Source organism: Vigna unguiculata, chromosome 2, assembly GCF_037176805.1.
Source record: "Vigna unguiculata cultivar grain cowpea cultivar isolate G323 ecotype 2 chromosome 2, ASM3717680v1, whole genome shotgun sequence".
Taxonomy (NCBI): Eukaryota; Viridiplantae; Streptophyta; class Magnoliopsida; order Fabales; family Fabaceae; genus Vigna; species Vigna unguiculata.
The window spans coordinates 35,011,445-35,031,246 of NC_140793.1; the positions used below are offsets into that span (position 1 = coordinate 35,011,445).

The 19,802-nt window shown below is 31.5% G+C and overlaps 1 protein-coding gene across 6 annotated transcripts; it reads right to left on the reverse strand.

Moving 5' to 3' along the window:
• Positions 1-3,864: 3,864 nt before the first annotated feature.
• NRPD1A (nuclear RNA polymerase D1A) lies at positions 3,865-16,757 on the reverse strand. 6 transcript variants are annotated; one of them, XM_085668127.1, is made up of 16 exons: positions 16,525-16,756; positions 14,306-14,433; positions 13,950-14,070; positions 13,730-13,848; positions 13,373-13,426; positions 13,067-13,276; positions 12,317-12,472; positions 12,098-12,193; positions 9,724-12,002; positions 8,727-8,896; positions 8,082-8,341; positions 7,804-7,977; positions 7,559-7,696; positions 6,205-6,446; positions 5,432-5,543; positions 3,865-4,604 (listed from the first exon to the last, which is right to left on the reverse strand). In XM_085668127.1, exons 2-16 carry the CDS (start codon positions 14,390-14,392, stop codon positions 4,368-4,370), a joined length of 4,455 nt encoding a protein of 1,484 aa, XP_085524253.1. In that variant the 5' UTR covers positions 14,393-14,433; positions 16,525-16,756; the 3' UTR covers positions 3,865-4,367. The 6 variants fall into 6 exon arrangements, with proteins under 6 accessions (XP_085524253.1, XP_085524245.1, XP_085524251.1 ...); XM_085668119.1 differs by having other exon boundaries at positions 8,727-8,899; XM_085668125.1 differs by lacking the exon at positions 16,525-16,756 and adding an exon at positions 16,358-16,478 and having other exon boundaries at positions 8,727-8,899.
• Between the last annotated feature and the right edge of the window lie 3,045 nt (positions 16,758-19,802).

Sequence of the window (19,802 nt, forward strand, 5' to 3'; positions counted from 1 at the left end):
ACTTTAAAGTTTAAAAATCACGTGCTGTTGCTAAGCCGGTCATGGATGGATCCTTCTGGCTCTCACGGTCCATGCTTGCCAATGTTTGTTTCTTAAACTTTGTTTTCAAAACAAAGAAATAAAATTAATTTATTTAAAAGAAAATGAAATTATATATAAGTTAATTTAAAAAAGATTTATTTTTAACTTGTATATAAATTACTTCTGCTTTTTTTTTTAGTTAACCACTTACTTAACAAACCTTTTTTTCCTTTCCTAAAGGGGAAGGCTTAAGAAATAGTTGGTAAAACCAAAGTAAAATCAAATCTGTTTTGGCATTTTGCATTCATATTCGTAGAATTTGGTTGATAAAATGTTGTGTTTGACACTCCAATGGAATCTTGGATGAGTGATTACGCAATATTCATGGCACAAAATTAAGCAAAATGAACTTGTATGAATTTTTATTTTTTGGTTAAATATGTTTTTTTTTTCCTTAACTTTAAGTGAAAACTGAAATTAGTTCCTATTCGAAATTTTGGTCCAATTTAGTCTTTCAACTTCAAAATTGTTTGAATTTAGTTTTTTTAACCAAATTTTGTTAAATTTATTTGATGTTTCAGATGTGTTTCATGATAGTTTCTTAACTAATATTGAAACAAAATTGTGTTAAACGGTGTAAATATCTCAAATGCTATCATGAGATGCGTTTGAAACGTTAACTAAATTTAACAAACTTTGCTTGAAATGACTAAATTCATTCAGTTCTGAAATTAGGAAACTAAATTTGGTCAAAGTTTCGATGAAAGACTAATTGCAATTTTTACTGAAAACTGAGGGACCAAAAACATATTTTACCATTTTTTTTTTCAAACTTAGGATTAAATTGTTAGGAATCCAGTGTAAATCTAAGTTTTATATTGAGTAAATATATAAAAATTGAGCATCGTATAAAAATAAAGACCCATAAACTCATTATCTTAAAATTTTGTATTAAAAGTAGTGTTAATCCCTTATATGTGGGTTGAACTCATATCTTATTGGTATCATACTTTTTTTAGTGGTCTTTTAGAAAGACTCAAATATAAATTTACTTTGATATATATAAATTAGATTTAAAGTTAATTATTTTAAATATTATTTCGAATTTCATTATCGGTATCTATTCACAAATTCACGTGCAGTTGCAAACTTAAACGTAAGTAACGGAGGATTTATTATAATTGTATCCATGTGAGACTTTACTTTGAATTACATCACAAATCAGTTGTTGCCTTCGCATGCAACTATGTCTTCCTACAGATAAATCTTACGTTAGTTATTATTATTCGCATATAACCATGTATGTTTTTTTCTTTTTTATGTATTTCAACTTATTTCAAACATCATTTTATTTTTGGTATGTAATGAAATGTTAGGACATGAAGTTAGTTCCTTACCCGTCTAACCATATTGCTTTCCTTAGCACACTACATCTTGTTATAACATTTATGGTTGGTAAAGGGACCATTTAACTATAATTTCTCTAACACGAGATAAATGAGCAAATATTTTATAAATTTAAGGGTTGATGGCGAGCTTAAACGGGTTTAGCCTTATATTAATAATCGCATCAAATTGAAGCATTTAAACTATAACTACGGGTTAAACAAAATAAGTTGAATATTCTAAATATCATTTAACTCAAATTATATTGCTTATTAAATATTTTAAAAATTACTAAATGCAAAAGTTGAATATTGTAAAATTTTAGGGTATAACTTTTTTTTTTTCAATTGAATACAATTTTGAGGGAAATTAAGAAAATTACTAAATGCAGTGTTATGATTGCCTCGCGCTGCACGTTGGCAATAACAAAAGGTGATAAATTTGGTTATTGAATACTAAGTTGCAATAAATGATTATTTATCTACCTCACTTTCCACGCCCAACACGAGGCCACACGGTAAGGTTTTATTTTTTCGTCACACGAATGTGCAACTATAAGACTATTTTTATTTTTTTCTATTTTCCTGTGTTAGGTTTTGGAGGGATTTTTTTGGCACTATTTGGATTCAACGTTAACGAGGAAGATTAAACTTATAGACAAAGACAACAAAATAGTATTTTATTAATTTATAATATATTTAACATGCTATCAGTTCTTAATTCAAGAATAATTGCATTAATAAAACTTAAGAGTACTTAATTTTTTATGCTATTTAGAAAAATAAATAAAGAAGAAGTAGAGTTTCACTCAACCACTCACACGATAAATCTAGCGTAAATTAATAAAGAAAACTTGAATTCTGTTTGGGTAATAATATTAAAATCATCTAAAATCTAAAACTTGTCTTCATTTTATATTTGTAATAATTTCAAATTAGAGTGCTTATTATTATTATTATTTTGTTAAATCTACTCTCAGGTTCCATAACAACATATACATTAACAATTATCCGAATTTATTGTGTAAAATATAAATGATTGGACATCTAAATATAAAATGAGAGAATATATAATATTATACCGATGAATTTTACATACCAAACTTAGTGCACACAAATAACAATGTAGAAATACCTATTCACCTCTAACTTTTAATATTTTCGTCTACTTGGTTTAAAATTAGTGAGAGTTGAATATTTCATTTCTATAATGGCTCTTAAACTCAACACATTTTTATACCTTGTAATAAGAATTGTTTATTTTAGAACCGTGTTCACAAACACAACCAACAAATTATCTCCTCATACCATAGTGGAACAAACGCAAGAACAATTTACTGCTTTTATCTTAAGGAATTTATGAAAATATGCGAAAAAAAGAAAGAAAATGAGTACAAGAATTTGATGTGGAGATGTAATTAATAATTGTAGAGGTGCAGGAAGCAATAGCTATAGTCTTTCCATGTCTACCATTTTTTTTTTCATTTCATACGTTTTTTTTTAATCCACTTATATATGCTCCAACATCAAAGATTCTTTGCTTTGTGGCTTTCAATAAATTACAATTTGACAGTTTAGAGAACTTTAATTATTTAAAAAAAAAGCTTTACAGTATTTAATATTTCTAACTCGTTAAATTTTGGCTTGATGGATGCCTTGTTTAAAGTTTTTTTTTTAATCAAGATATTTTATTTTGAGTTAAAACTTATTAGAGTTTTCAAATTTATTCGATGTAGGTTTTGCTTGTAATGTGGTGAATTTGGATAAATTCCAATTATTACAATAAACATATTAATTCGCCTTAACAAGGATCAAACAGTTACCTGGGTCAAGGATCAAAAGCTTATTCAACATTGGATTCAAGAAACAAAGGGCTTTAACAATTCAATTTGAACTTCAATCTCTGTCACTAGAAGAACCCGTCCCACATTCTTAAAATTTAAGTTAGTTTATATTTATAGAGATTCTGCACTGTTTAAAAAGTTGAAAACAAGCTTTCGTGGGACTTTTAAGATGTCCAGTTTTAAGCCAACAATACACATTTACTTTTCAATTTTCTAAAAACAAGTTACATTAAATTATTAACCACATTTTAATTTGAACAACATATCTTAATTTAAACAGTAAATAAGAACAAATAAAGAAAAAGAAATGAATGAATTTTTGCCCTATAATAGTCCTACCCAACTTATCACAATGAATTGCATCCATCCAGTGGAAGATACCTATAGTTTCTATCCAGAACAGAGACTGAATTATAGTTTCAGTAACCTGCATTATTTTTGGTACGATAGGAAAAAGAGAAAATAAAAAGAACCCCTTTAAACTTTTGAAAGTAAATCTAAAGGGTTGGAAGCAGATCTGCTACACCACTGGTCAGGAGGAATACTCAGAAAGTGAAAACTGGTTGAAGAAAGTAGTGTGATTGAACAAGTAGGTTACGATAGAGATAAGAAAGTAGAGAGAAGATGATGGAATTTGATAAGCTACATATTGATTAATACAAATGGTCTCGGGTGTAAATCTTTTACAAGCTTCTCGTTGCTGCTTCCACTAGATCTTTATTTGCCTTACGTAATCGTTGGCAAACAAAGTATTAGTGGAAAAAGCAAAAAGAAGCTAAGGGTAAGAACCCAGGCCATACAAAAGAAAACTTAAACTGTCTACATATTGCTTTCACCTTGTATAATCCCCTTCTATGCATTATCTCAGTTCTTCCAAAACGTGCTTCTGCACTGCCTCTATCCGACGAGAAAAGCCCATGGAGATACCATACCACCCAAATAGCACGAAAAAAAGAAGCTTTCAAACTCTTTCCACCTTTTAGCTGGAGTAATGCCAATAACATAACTCTAAACTCGCAAAAGAGAACAATGCTTCTCTACCACAGATTCTGGACATGTTTCAAATCAAAGGTAGAAAAACAACGTTGCTGTTTGTGACTGTAGAGTCTAGGCACTACTAACACTTCCCACTAGAAAACACGACTTCTCTGTTCTGGTAGTCTGCATCGAGACTGCCACCATTTTTTGTGTCATCACGTCCTGACCATTTTTTCTTCTGGATCCTCGACATTTTTGGATTAACGATTTCAAGAGCACGAAGAATGCATTTGCGGTATGAAAAATCTTCAACAGTTCCATCAGTTCGTACTATATGGAAGCAGCGGCTATCCTTAAATTTAGGATGCCATCCAACCTGTGACCGAGAGCAAGAACAAACTTCATTACTCGATACATTTTAACTAGCAAAAGAAGCACGATTGATGCAGTATCTCCTCATTATTTACATAGCTGCTATATCATTATCACTAATAGGGATTACTACTTGAAAGCTACTACGTAATCATAATTATCAATTCCTAATGGCGGCATAATGCTTTAGTGGGACGTGGATTACTTCTATTTTAAATATTATACAAAGCTACTTTTATACTACAGCTAGAAATACTCAAAAGCCAAAACAGTAAATGGCCAGCATTAAAGAAATTCATGATAAATAAGACAATCACATTAGATCCAGGGGCAACAAGAACACAGTAATGAAGTCGAGGTATGAAAGACGATGGTGAAAATTAATAAAAACTAGCATAACACGTTAGATAAAAAATTAGCAAAATATGAACTTGCAAATCTAAAGGAAGAAAAAGAACTGAACATGCAGGAAAAAAGAAAAATAGCTCAGTAAACTTTGAAGAGTAAAGGAAACAAGACAACTTTTTGTGTAAATGTTGAAGGAAGAGTTTCAAATCCTATATTATGATTCTCAAGCAAAAATCACATTAGAAAATTTAGGAGAAATCACATTTTTGAAAACCCAAAACAAAATTGTTTCAAGGGTAAATTTTCATAATGAACTAACACACAAATAAAATAAAAAAAGACTTTTCAAGGGAACTTTCAAGAGGAATGTGAAGTGCGCTTCAATTTGATGTGCATTGCCTTTAAGCGCATTAAGACAAAACCAAGAAGAAACAAAATTATTTTTGTACCGCAAATCCAAAACCTTCACAAGAGAACACATACCTTAATGTCCTGTGGTCCAGTACCTAACTTCTCACTTCTACGAGGATGAAAATTCAGAACTCTTAGCATTGTAGATCTGTCAAACTCACTTACCAGCTCATCAATTGCATACCTACATAGACAACAGCCCAAATGTACAATTATTCTGCATGTCATAGATCCACAATCACAGAAGCGATCTTAGACAACCATACAAAACTGTGTCAAGATATACCTTGAGTTTGGCAACAATATATATAAAGTAGATATCAGAACCAATTTGTTATATTAGTTATTTGCTTCTGAAAATAACTACTGAGATAAATAGATAGAAATAAGTCCAAGATATTTGTAGTTGGTCTTATAATACTTTATACCAAACAAAGTGAAATAGCTACATAGAAAATGTAGCTAAGAACCAATTTGCTCCACGTTTAAGCTAGGTTGAGTCTCAAGATAGTGTTCGTATCTCTCATAAGTCTAAGGAACTCATTACTCAATGAAAAACTATTCTAAAATAATAAATAAGGACAATAAAATTTAACCAATAGCAAGAAAAAACCAAAGCATAATAAACACAAGCTTCCACCTGTATAAAAATTACTACAAAGTAGAAAGTAGCTAAGTGGAACTGCCTAACTGCAAGAAACAACCATGGCATAACAATACGTACAACCAGCTGTACCATATAATATTAGTTCGTGCTATATATGATGTGAATGTCATACATAGAATATACAGAACTATGTTCCATTAAAAAACACACAGAGTTTAGAAAAGGCTACAGTTCTTACTTGTTCAATATGCACCTTGAAGATTTAGTCAGGTCCTGAATATCATTTACCGTCACAAAATTTCTTACAATGTTTTTCCACTGTTTTCCCTCTTTAAAGGCATAACCTTTTTTATGCCTGAACTCAGAACCACATTTGTCAGATGAATAGTTGTGAGAATATACACCAATCTTATTGTTCGGCTTGTCAAAACTGGCTTCTAGCAGCTTATACACATCTACAGACTTGGCAACCTCATGTCCCTGATAAAATAAAATGTCGGACCATTGTAAATGACGGTATTACATGTACAACTTGCATGCTACAAGATAACTTTTCTACATAACAACCTAGAAACTCTTCCAAGTCCATCTTTTTTTCGGTATAAACCTTAATTTTTTGTCAGAGAAATGGTTAAGATAGTAAATTCACTAATAAAAAAACGAAAATGTTTGAATTGAAAATGGCAATTGGAGAAACAAAGGTCAAACGTTTTAACAATCTCATGATATGGAAAGCAGCTAAAAGTGTTTATAGAATGCATAACTCGCACTTATACTTGAAAGGTTCGCAGTAAAAAAGTCAGAAAGTCAACAAATAGGATGCTGCATTCTTGGGAGAAGTTGGTCAAACATTTTGTTACTGAAGTGAAATTCTTCTAACTTGCACATACCAGCCATATAAGTTTTCTATTAAAAAATTAACACTTTTAGGGCAATAAAAGCACAGGTACATTCCTGGGTTCTTTAAAAATCAACTCTTATATTATAAATATTAAAAACACTTTTTGGAGTTTTTATCACTCACACTGACCTTATATTATATATTAAGCATTTAATTTTATTTTTCAACTTCTTATTACTTTCTAATATACTTCTTAATTTTTTTTTCAATTTTTATTTAATATAACAACTAGTTCAAAAGTTTTTTTCTTGGCTATCTCAAACGAGTCTTGTCTTTATTTGTAAATTTAAATTTGTTAACCACTTTTCTACGTTGTTATAAGTTGTATCAGTATAAATTCTTAATCATAAATCCAAAATTTAATTTATATATTCAAAATATTTGTTTATTGTAAACATTAATTATAATATAATTTATGCAGTGAAAAAATTTTATTATTAAAAAAATAACCATTTATGACCTCCATTGCACCTTGGGTGGGGTCTCGCTCTGAAGTCTGCTCAAGTCGTAGAGACTTCATCATAATTTGTGAAGAGGGGGCCTGCATTCGTGCGGCCCCTGTTAAATAAAACATTTATCTTATACATTAAAAGACTAAAATGCTTGTATTGTAGAATAATCTTAATGATACATAATACATTAAATCTGAATGGAAGCAAGAAAATTAATTAATAGATAAGAAAACCAATACCTTCTCTGAATATATGATATCAAACAGTCCACTTGTCCCCATAGGGGGACAGTTTCCCCAAGCCAATGCATCCAGGCTGCCCTGGAGATTATCCATAACTCCAGACTTGGCAGCTTTTATAAAGCTCCTACCTGGGTTCTGCAATAACATTTGATAATTTCGACATGAATTATGCATGGGTTACCAAAATCTTAAAACATAAGAAATCATAGAGCATTGACTGAATAACAAATGTGAAAACTGACGGAAAAGCATGCTTGCACGAACGGTGTTGAAACGGACGCATGTTGTCGTTGCAGTGCCATGCCTTTAGCATTTAATCCCACAAACTCTCCACTAGCTGACAGACTATTGGCAAGAAGACGCAGATGCTTAGGAAGGATGGACTTTCCAGTATCACATATTGCAGATGCCAAACTCTACATGTAAACCATATGCCAGCAAATTAAATATGCATATATATACTACCATTATTTCATTTGGAACCTAAAAAAAAGAAAGGAATGTTTTTAATCATTCACACCTTGTAATAATATTGCCAGGCTACATCAATTCCAAAGGCTGATGAGATATAATTAATGTTGTCTGGATGACTCCGTGGCCAGTCAATTAGCTGCATTATCTTGTGACAATGATTTACAAGTACACCCCAGAACCTTCCAGTGTTACCCTCGCTGGCCACAATAACCCTCAAGTACAGTTCACCAGAAGAACCATTGTAAGAGTTTGTTACTTTTGATTGATTATTCCAGAGAATATCAACCTTCTTGATGTCCATAAATCCTAAATAACATTTCACGAATTCATAATAATGACAAAATATGAGTATATTTTACAACGCCGAGTAATACATATCTGTGCATGAGTCAGATGCAGTAAAGTTGGTCATAGGAAACCAAATCTATATTTCGAAATAATTCACCTATTTTATTTACAATTGTGTGCTTCTAACGTGGGTCCTCCTAAAAGAGAAGTATTAAAAATAACACTTTTAATTTCATATTTATAATAACTAAATACAGTGTACTTTTATTGTAGCAATCATGGAATCATAAAAGTAAAAGAAATGATCCACCAATGTATTTGCTCGAGAAGGTAATATTTAAAAAGTTCGCATATATAATCACCACTTGAAACAACAGAATATTCATATTAGATCACTGCCAACCTTTTATTGTTGTTTCTAGAAAAAAAGGTATCATCAAGTCCCGAACAGAATCCAGTTGTATAGGATTCTCAGAATTTTCAACAATTGTGACCGTAATGCAATCATCACCGTCTTCTTTATCTACAAAAGTGTCTTCACCATCCTTAGCCGTGGAATCACCGGAACACTTACTGCTATTTCATTGTCCAAGTAAGAAGGGATCAGTAAAGCAGTAAGAATGATAAGTAATGAAGAGAAGAGATAACGTAAGTGGTGTATTATTATTATAATCACTATAATTTTACAGAAGAAACCCATAAAGACAAAGAAAAGATAATTCCTTTGGAATATGGAAAACCGAATTTTCAGTACTATAAGCCTCAAAAAATTTATAGTCACAACTGGTTTTCCCAAATAGAATAGTTGCTATGGATCGGTCAAGGTCCAATAATTTCAAAAAATACCCTTGCCCTATTCACATCAATAGATCTACTCAATGATCATTAGATTTTTTGTTCTTGATCAAAATTGACAGTAATGAAAAATACATAACATTGGTCTTGTTGTAATTGAAACTTTGGGTACATACTCGCATTATACTGAATCACGGCTTTAAATAATGTCATTTATCTACTCAATTATAGATTTCAATCTTCCGATGTCATTTTCTTTTGGAATCTTGTAATCTGAAAAGTTCTTTGTAGTTCAGTAACAAATTCTGATTTTATCAGAGCCAGAGAATTTCAGTTCTATCAAAGGGTTCAGGCAAAAATATTGAGGGTATCATGAGTTTCACGAAAATTAGCTGGGTCGGTCAGTAAATATACAAGTAAAAAGCATATTCAACGATCCACTTGGCAATAATTGAAGCAACAAAAACATTCTGAATATACAAGAACAAGATGACAAGATGTCATTTATTGGCTATCTACAATAGTAATTAAGTATCCTTACTCTTCAAGCACAAAGTCAAGTAAGAACAAATATTGTTGGAAGCACCATAACAGAAGAAACTTACTTGCTTGATATTTTCAAGTTGGTAAAAGAGACTTTTAGTTCTTTTCTCTGGGAGTAATATCTCTCGTAAAGACAGTCAATGATAGAATGCACTTTCAACTCTCTTCTCTTTAGAATTTCCTTGTCTAAATGAAAGTGGCAGACCCAGGGACTGCATTTCTCTAGGTTGCTGCTATCATGTCGGGTGATTATCATCACAGTAGAAACAATTTTTGAGAACAGCAATCTTTCCAAATAATTCTTAACTTCTAAAGCTGCATATTCAAACCCATGTCTCTGTTTACCAACTTTTTCAGAAAAAAATAAAGTCACAGACTGGTCACCACTTTTTTTCCTTGAACCACATTCAAGAACATTTTTCAAATTCAGCAAAGGTGACGTTTCAAGTAGACTAACTGGTTGATCCAAAGCACTGTATCCAGCTTCTGAAACTGCGGAAGCAGAAAGTGCCCCAACTGGTTCGCCACCAATAGCATACTCTTGGAAACTTCTATCACATGAAGAGTTCTCTTCAGTATCATAAGAAAACTGAATAAGTTGATTACCATATAAATTTCTCACTGTTCCATCATATGCAGCAAACAAATCACGCATGAAGAACATCAATCTTCGTGTTAATGTTCCAGGAACGTCTGCATTTTCACTGAAACCACTAGCACGGACTGACACAGAATGAACAAAACATTCAAGTGGATTCAACCCGGTTAGAAATGAGCTTTTGACCACAGCACATGGAATGTAAGACTGAACAGATTCAAAGGTACCAGAGTGTATCTGGATTGAATCAAGCCCCTTTTCACTATTCCAAGCAGGACATGAAAGATGACGGGGTAGTCTGTAAGATAAGCGGACCAGAGAATTTTGCATGCCAAGGCACATGGAATGTTGCGCTAATCTCACTAAACTACTCTTGCTTCCAGCCTTATTCATGGCAAGAAAAGTATTGTCTGTACATGCATATTTGTCAGCTAAACTTTGAATATTGCGAAAAACTTGCCTAAAAGCATCAACTGATGCTTGACTGAGAGCAGCAGATATTTGTCTTTCATAATTCAGACTATCTGCATCAACAGTCATAGATTTTTCACTCTCTTCTTCATGATTTCCAGATAAAAAATCACAATAGCAATCTAACAATAATTGCTTGAAATTACATGCCTTTTCTGCATCTTGTAAACCATAAAATATTTCCTCAATCATGTTTTTTCGTGCATAGGAATCAGAAGAGAGGTACAAATCTGAGAGTGAAACACTAAAACCAATCATAGATAACCATTCACACAAAACATTCTGCGCAGCAAACAAAAAGTCTAGAGATTTCCCTTGAAAATGTTCCACAAGACTCTGGAAAACATTGCAATCAGAATCACGTAACCATCCAGAAGCCTCAAAAGAAGATACAAGCTCCCCATCACTAACAACAACACCATCCGAAGGAAAGGAATAGTCAAAATCAGAAGGCAAGAGCATGCTAAACAATTGTTTGCCACTCCAAAATGAGCTTTTACTTGAAGGAGCTTTTACAATTGAAGGAGGAGCTAAACCTTTGTCACAAAGCATTTGAAGCTGCTGCATCTGGTAAACATCTAAAATGACCCCATCTTCCAGTAGCAAATATGCAGCAGTCAAACTATCCTCGGAAAGTGAAAGCAGATTTCTACCACTTTGCCCATTAAACAATTGTCTATCTAAAGCAACAAGCTCGTTAAGCTCAACTCTTGCACTAATTGATTGTGGAATATACCCGTGAAGGCAATCACCATCAAAATCCCCACGAAGCGGAGAACAACAAAGTGGGTTAATGCACACTACAGAAGATATTGGAAGGACCCTAACAGAGAGAGCAATCATAGAATGTTGATGTATGGAAGGAGGCCTATTTATAAGAACTTTATCCCCATCACAAAGAGGCCTATAAATTCGGTCTCCTATCTGTAGATCTTCCTTTTTAAACAGATGAATTGAACTACCCTTTCTGCAAACCATTATTTCTCCCTTCTCTAACAGGCGTAGCTCACAACAATAAAGCATCTTTTCCAAATTCTGCCTGTTAACATACTCAGAAACCTGCAAACTTTCAGCAATATGACAAGGTATACCAATTTCATTGAGCTCAAGGTATGGATCACCAACAACCACAGTACGGAACGTACTATCATTGCGTTTTCCAAGAACCACATCTTTTATCCATCTTAAACCAGAAGAATTGCAAGCATTTTCTGCAACTTTTTTTTTTTGGATATCAGCAAAAATAGTATTAGGTGTTTTATCAGGATTTAGCTGCATTTCAAAAGAAAAAAAAAAACATAAGAAAAAGGAAAGAATCATGACAAAGTGACAAAAATAACAAACAGAAAAACGGTTCAGCATCTTGCCTTAGAAATTCTCAGGCAATCCAAAACACGAGAACTTAACTCATTAGCTGTACCCCTGAAATCAACCAATTTCTTACAAGATCGAGTCCTGTCATCCTAAAAAAATTAACCATATTTGTTATATTAAAAAAACAAGGATATTGACACCATGCGACTAGTTGTGACAGCTTATAAATATTATTAAAAACTAAAACAAATGCTGAAAACATATATACTTACAAAACTCAATCGGTTTCCATTAGAAATTGCATAAGGGACTTCTGTTACACGATGACAATTTGGAGTCACTGGGAAGCAATTAAGACTGATCAAATTTTTTCTTGGAATATATTTTTCAATGAAGTTCGGATCAACATCATTCAACAAAGAAATAACCTGAAAATAAAAATATATGAAATTTACCCTGTTAGCCCCGACCAAAAACCATGACCACATATTAGGAATAACTCAAAAGTACCATAAAAATTCAGAAAACGTAAGTTTGGCTTTTAATTGCAAGAAATGGGAAAACCGTAGTTTTCAGGCTTTGTTTTTCATTCACTTAAAAAAACAAAAAGGTATTTCAGGAAATGGAAGGTCACGCTAAAGTTATTGGTACACTGATAATTTCTAGTAATTGTGTCAATGAAACCTCACAATGATGTTTTTATAATCAATGTAATAATCATTACAACAGTGTCAATTTCACATTCTAATTTACAGCTAACAAATGTTACAGCTAATTTACATTCAGAACACTCACTCTCAAGCTGGCATATCTATGTCTATCTGTCTAGATGTCAATCTATCAATATATGTGTGTGTGCAAGTATGTGTGCATGTCCATATTCCTCCATCAAATTAAGTTTCTTTAAAGAAGGACATTATGCTTAAATGAATGTCTTTAATTTTTTATATACTGCAAAACTATCGTATCCCAAGGAAAAATATACAAAACTGCAAAAATCATGCAAGTGTGGGTAGCGCTACCTGTCCTGGTGATAAAACCCTTCTATTTACATAATTTTCTTCTTGTTGAGCATCATAAGGAATAAAATCCCAATAATCAGGTGGCAGGCTTCGTCCCAAAGTTTTCTTTGAAGACTTATAATTCACTTCAACAATAATTGCTGTTCTTCTGTAGAGATCATTGGACGAAAATTTAAACTTCATTGCTGGATAACGGCCCACCCCATTTCCCTGTTAGTTGAACAAGTTGTCATGCCAAGCAAACAACATAATAATAAAAAATCAATTTCCTTTGAAGCATATTAACAGGTGAAAACACTAACTTACAGAACAATATTTGCAATTGATAGACTGCTTGATTCCAAAGATTAATTGAGCACCCTGTAAGAAGAAAATGAAATATCAATAGGAAGTAGGATAACAAGTAGAAACAAATTCCATACAGGTATGTCACATTGTACTACAGGTCATTAAACCTCTCAAATGATGTCTGATTGTACCTTAGAAACGTATGCAATTTGAAAGGTGGTAAATATTTGGGAAAGATTTTAAAATCCTAAAAGTTTGCCTATGATCTAAATGAATATTTGGTTTAACTTATAACTTATCTTATACAGTAGCAGTGAACTACAGCCAACTACTTATTATAACAAAAATCAGACTTAGTATCAGTATGTATCTGACCTTAGATTTATGACGAATAGATTTACAAACAGGGCAAATCTTATTCAAGATTTGTGCAATCTCTGACATAAAATATGGATGGAGTATGGGAAAAGGAAATCTGATAACTCCAAAATGACCTGAAATTAAATATTCATATTTTCAGAGCCTTCACTAATAAATTACAATTATCATAACAAAATTTCTAAACACAATTTTCATATACTTCGTGCATTCACACCTTCACAAAACTTTTTGTCTTTAGAACCACAAGTGGCACACTCGTCAGATGTATTTGGAAGTCCCAAAGTAGACCCAGTGACCTGCCCGGCTGCATTTATCTCCAAAACAGAGACTTTCTCCTGTAGATGTAAAACTAATTAACATTTAATATGTGCTTAACAAATTACAAGGCAGTTCCACCCAATAGATTCATCTCTTAAAAGGTAAACAAAATTAATGGCCCACCCTCCACTTAGTGTTAATGTGTTACACAGTAAGTGAACCCCATTTGATCCCACAAAGAAAGTTGCAACGAACTAACAATAGAGAATAATTAAAAAACTAAAATGGATATAAGATGAAGAATATACTTACTATATCATTTTCAGTTAAGACATCAAAATTTATCGCTTTAATGACACCAGATGGCGCTTGGTTTCCGTAGAAAAACTCATCATCCATGGAACTTGGTAACCTTTTCTCAGCAAAATATTTCAAGTGACCTGTTCATTGCAAAGCATGAAAATATGGTTGAGTAACACTGATACAACAAAAAAATTCTAAAAACTAGAGAGAGGTACAGAAAAATGTCATCAAAATTTATGAAGAAAACAATTTATAGACAGAAATGTTCTCAAAATATTCACATTAAGAAAGTGTTATCAATTGCGGATGGCAAAAGGCCAAAATTTTGCATATAAACACGTCATTCTGGCCTATGGTGCTGCCATAGCAGGCCTCCATTAACAAATTGCGCATGCCAATTGGCAAGCCATTCTATAATGCCACCGCCACTTAACAAAGATGTTTAGAAATCAGCAACGTAAGGCGCAACAGTATTTCCTTAAAGAGAAGAATTTTCTGTAGTGTGTTTAAATGTTCCTAAGCAATTAAAGACAAGAAAGAATCCAAATTGTTGGTCAAAAATAGTAGAATCAATGGCAGATGGCAGAAGGCAAATTTTCCAATAAATTTCCTTAAGGGGAATTCCTAAACATGGAAAAAATTCCACCATATCAAGAACTTTGTGAGCACTTAAAGAAAAGGAAAAACCCAATATTGATGGCAGGAATAGCATTGTCAATCGCAGGGTGGAACACCAAAATTCCACCATATAAACGCGACTTTATGAATGGTGGCCCTCCCATCGCAAATTGCCTCTGGCAGTAGGCAAGCAATTGCACCATAGCGCAGCAATTTAAAAAAGATGTCTAGATTTCAGCACCTTCATATTTTCTGACAAAGTATACTCAATAAACTCCAAAACCAGGGGAAACCATCCAAACAGTGAACTGCCCGTTTCCAATGTACTTCTTAAAAACAAATTATCTAACAGTACCTCCTATGGAATCATAAAAGTTTACTGACAAGTTAGAACCCATATCCTTGAAAACCAACGGCAGGCCATCGGAGCAGAGAACCACATAATAATAATCAAGTATATAGGTCCCTCGGTTATATGGGACCTTAGAAGTTGAATAACCTCATAATAGTCTAATTTATAAATTTATATATCATATATATTTTCAACTCCATGAGCAGCTAGATTTTCTTACACCTGCTGTTTATGATTATTCTACTTCCCAAACCAAACCAATTGCATTCTCCAGGTGCTCCATCCTGTTCACATTATAATGTTTACAGATTTGGACACAGCCACCAAGTTCTTACCCCAGAATCCTATCTCAAAAACAAGCGTCTCCTAGCCAAAATAAAATCCCAAAAAATCCTGTAAGTTTACTCCTTTAGATCTCCACATTGTAGAAACCTACTGAGAACCTAGACAACATACACCAAGCTCCAATATCATTTCGTGGGCCAAACCCTCAAATGGTGAATGCATGCCAAGTCACCAAGCAATTCTCATTTTTACACGGGTAGCTAAAACCAATTCCGCCGAAACTCAAGCATGCAAAACCAAACACATCACACAACAGACCTGTTTTGACACATCAGAAAAAGGGTGGCTAAAAAACACAGCTCTGACTCGAAAAAATAAAATGCGAAATAAATATCTGTCACTGCAAAAATAATTATTTGTCCTCGTTAGACCGTGAAAATGAACTAGGCCTGGTTGGATAAGCCCAGAAAGAATAAGGAGATGAAAGGAAATTAATGGCATGCACGCGGATGTGAGATATTGATAAACACCTTATGCAAGACGCTTACTTTTATCTGCTTCTCTGAATCCAAAAGTTCAATTACGGCAAAATGTGAAATCGGGGATGCAACATGATGAGAAGGAAACAAAATATCGTGCATTTCAGAGGATAAAAATCTAAATTGCGATCAAACGAAAAACTCCCTACTCCAAAAATGCATACCAGACCCACAAAACGCATGAGCTGAAGAAACATAAAATCATCATTGGAATAACCTGAATGAATCGATCAAGAGGCCTAGAGTTCTCAAAGCACGATTATTTACCATGCAGCACAAAAGATCATGCACATTTTGCCACGAAGTACAGCCCACCACCGTACTCGCCAATGAACCGATTAACGGAGTTTCAGTACAACAAAAAAAAAAGAAAAAAAAAACTGAAAGCATTGAATAGCGTTACGCGAGAAAGAGAAAGAGAGGTTATTACTCACCCGAGTGAATGATCGAGTTGAACAGCTCCCAGAGTGAGTGTTTATGTAAGCTGGCAATGCTTTGCGAAGACCAAAATCGAAGGAAAAAACGATTTTTGCAGTAAGTGAGAGAGTGAGAGAGCGCAGTAAAGAAGAATGAAGAAACGCCGCCGGTCACTTTCGAAGTGACCACGAGACAAACGCCGAGTGTAGAGCCAGGCCGCGATAAAAGGTTTCTCACTCTGCTTTTTGGCTCTTGTCTCTAGGTTATATATAACCCTTCTCTCTGCTTCTCTTTTACGCCTTTGCCCTCTCCTTTCACTTTTTTTTTTTTTTTCTATTTTCTCACTCCAACATTATTAATATACTGCCACCCACCAACTAATATTCACTTTCTTTTTTTCTTTTTTTATGCAACTAATTTCTTTATATAATATAAACAATTTGTTAATTCAGAACTATTTAATGACTTCTTAAAACATCAAATCTTTATATAGCTAAAGTAAGATATCATAGAAAAAATATGTTACGGAAATAAGTTTTCTAACGTTTTCATTAAATATTAAATTTCATTACTCAGACCCCTAGATTGTATCGATGTTAAATAGTGTAAACATCCAATATCATATAGTTATGAAAAAAATTATACATATTTTCTGTACATACATAAATAAGTTTAAAAAGAATGTTCGTATAGCTTACATCATATAAAACTGTTATAAATAAATAAAAAAGTTTGTTCGTATAAATTACATCTTAAATAGTTTCCACTTTAGTACATCGTCATACCTGCACAATTGTGGGTTAAATGGACTTTCTCGCACCAATCAAAGTATAATTAAAAGTGATTTTATTTATAGTTAAATACAAAATGTGTTGAATATTAAATTACATAATAAAAAATATAAAATTATCACAAGATAATACAAATTAACGTCAAAGTCATTAATCAATTAAAGTGATTTTATCATTGATGTGATAGAGTTTTACTTTCTGAAGCTTTTTCCATAAATAATTTTTTTAATTCATTATAAAACTAAACACATAAATTGTAATAATTAAAAACTCTAATCCAAACTTTAGAAATACTTGTTTGTACCTTTCAAATCAAATACAAACAACCAATTCTTGGTTCAAAGCAAAGGCTCCACATTGCTCGAAAGAAGATAATTGCAGTATTTATTAAAAACACAATAACCAAAACTTTACTTAATTCCTCTTAGAGGAATTGATTAATCTTATTATTGTTATCAAATTGGGTAAACTTTTACTAATAAAAAATATAAAATAAATAAATATTAAGCCATTGAAATTATATAGATGTTAAATATAATTTTCCATTAACAAATGCACATTATGATGGCATTTACTTTATCTGGTGTAAGATAAAGCTTGAGAATTTTGTTACCTCTTGCAGTTTTTTATTTTTTCTTCAGACATAATGGAAGGAAAACGCAACTTGTGTTTCAACACTCTCATTTTCGCTTGGAAAGATTAATATTTGAATAACAAAACTTCAAAAATTACAACTTATACTAAAGATTTTCAAGGACAAACATGTTGTTCTAGGGATCTTTTTCATAAATACCCAAATCTAATAGTCACCTATTTCCGAATCTTTCATTTTCACCGTGTTATGATTTATGATCATTTATTTATATTTACGATATTTCAGTGTTCAATTGATATTCTAAACATGGAGAAAAAAAATAACTTATTTTTTTCTACAAATAAAATTATTAATCTTTGAAATTTATTTTTTTATTTAGTTGAATATTTTATTGAAAAAAAATCAAGAAGGAATCCCGTAGAAATATCATTACTCCTTGACCATAATTGAAGTAATTATCGTGTGAAAAACTACACAACTTTCGAGTTCACAGGTGCAAACTCAATCTTGTTACATGATTCTCTGTTCTTATTCCCAGAATATATAATATCTATTTTATTTTATTCACATTTTAGTCATATTCAATTATTTTATTATTTTTGTTATATTACGATATCTACATTTATTTTCCTATTTTTCTCTGCTTCATGTCCTATGTTTCTAAACAAGAAGAATAAGAGTACAGAATTAGGGAACAAGAGACTTAATAACACTGGTAGCATAATAAAGAAAAGGTATATTTTATTTTACCAAGTAGAAAAGAACACTTATTTACAAAACTTTTCATCATGTTTTGAGGTGGTGCACGTGGATCCAACGTTTTCCAAACAAAACAAAACATTGGAGTTTGATACTCTTGTAGAACAGTATTATGAACGTGCATGTCCATCTGCTTGATTTGTCTTTTCTAAGAAAATAAATAAGGAAAAAAAAGAACACGTGAGTGTAGCAATTGAGTGGAATGAGAGAGGTGTAGAAAGAGAAGTTTAATAGTAATTTTATTATTATTAATACTTGAAAGTATGGTTCAAGTTTCCATCAAGTTGTCTGTGTCAGGTTAGAACATTAATATTCTTATCACATGCAAAGATTTTATTACGGAATTTAGTTATGTTACGGATTTCACAAATTTAAATACATTATTATTTCCTACACAGGTATACAGTTTAATATTTATAATAATATGATTGTAACATATGTTAATAACAATTTATTTGAATTCGTTTTAATTAATTTAAAACCTTTTTCTATATAACAAAAAATTTCTGTAATTAATAAAAATATAATTAAATTATAGTTTAAATATTAATTTAATCAATGATTCTCGTCAATTTATTTAATTCAGTTTTAATATGTTATTTATTTATTTAATTTTGTCTTAATTTTTGTATTTTTTTTAATTTAACTTTTTTAAGTTATTTAAATAATTAATAAAGGACAATGAATCGTGTACGTTATATGTTGATATGATTATTTATTTATTTCTTTTATTTTCTATTTTATTTTATTTATTACTTTTTTAATTTAAAAAAAATATTTAATTCTCAAATAAATATGGTGTTATGTGACAGTACTAATGTCACTAATGTCACGTGTAAATATAATATCTTATATTCAATTTAATTTTTATATTTATTATTTTTATTCAGTTTAATTTTTTTAATAAAATAATTATATCTTTTTATAAATTTAAATTTAGTTTAACTTTTATATAAATATTATTTAGATACTTTTATTAAAATTAATATTTTTGTTAAATATTTTTTTTAAGATTACTATTGATTTAAAATTACAACAAAAAATTAAAAATTAAAATTAACATTATTAATTTAAAATTACAAGAAGTTAAAATCAGATAAAATGGAACTAATACCATGTTTATTTAATACTTTATTTAACACAATTTTGA

Bases quoted from the DNA above. Each gene is read 5' to 3' on its own strand.
- NRPD1A (XM_085668119.1), bottom strand. From the start codon at position 14,392: ATGGATGATGAGTTTTTCTACGGAAACCAAGCGCCATCTGGTGTCATT. The intron at 14,071-14,305 runs GTAAGTATATTC...TTACATCTACAG, and splicing joins TCTTAACTGAAAATGATATA to GAGAAAGTCTCTGTTTTGGA. The intron at 5,544-6,204 runs GTAAGAACTGTA...TTGTCTATGTAG, and splicing joins TCAAGGTGCATATTGAACAA to GTATGCAATTGATGAGCTGG.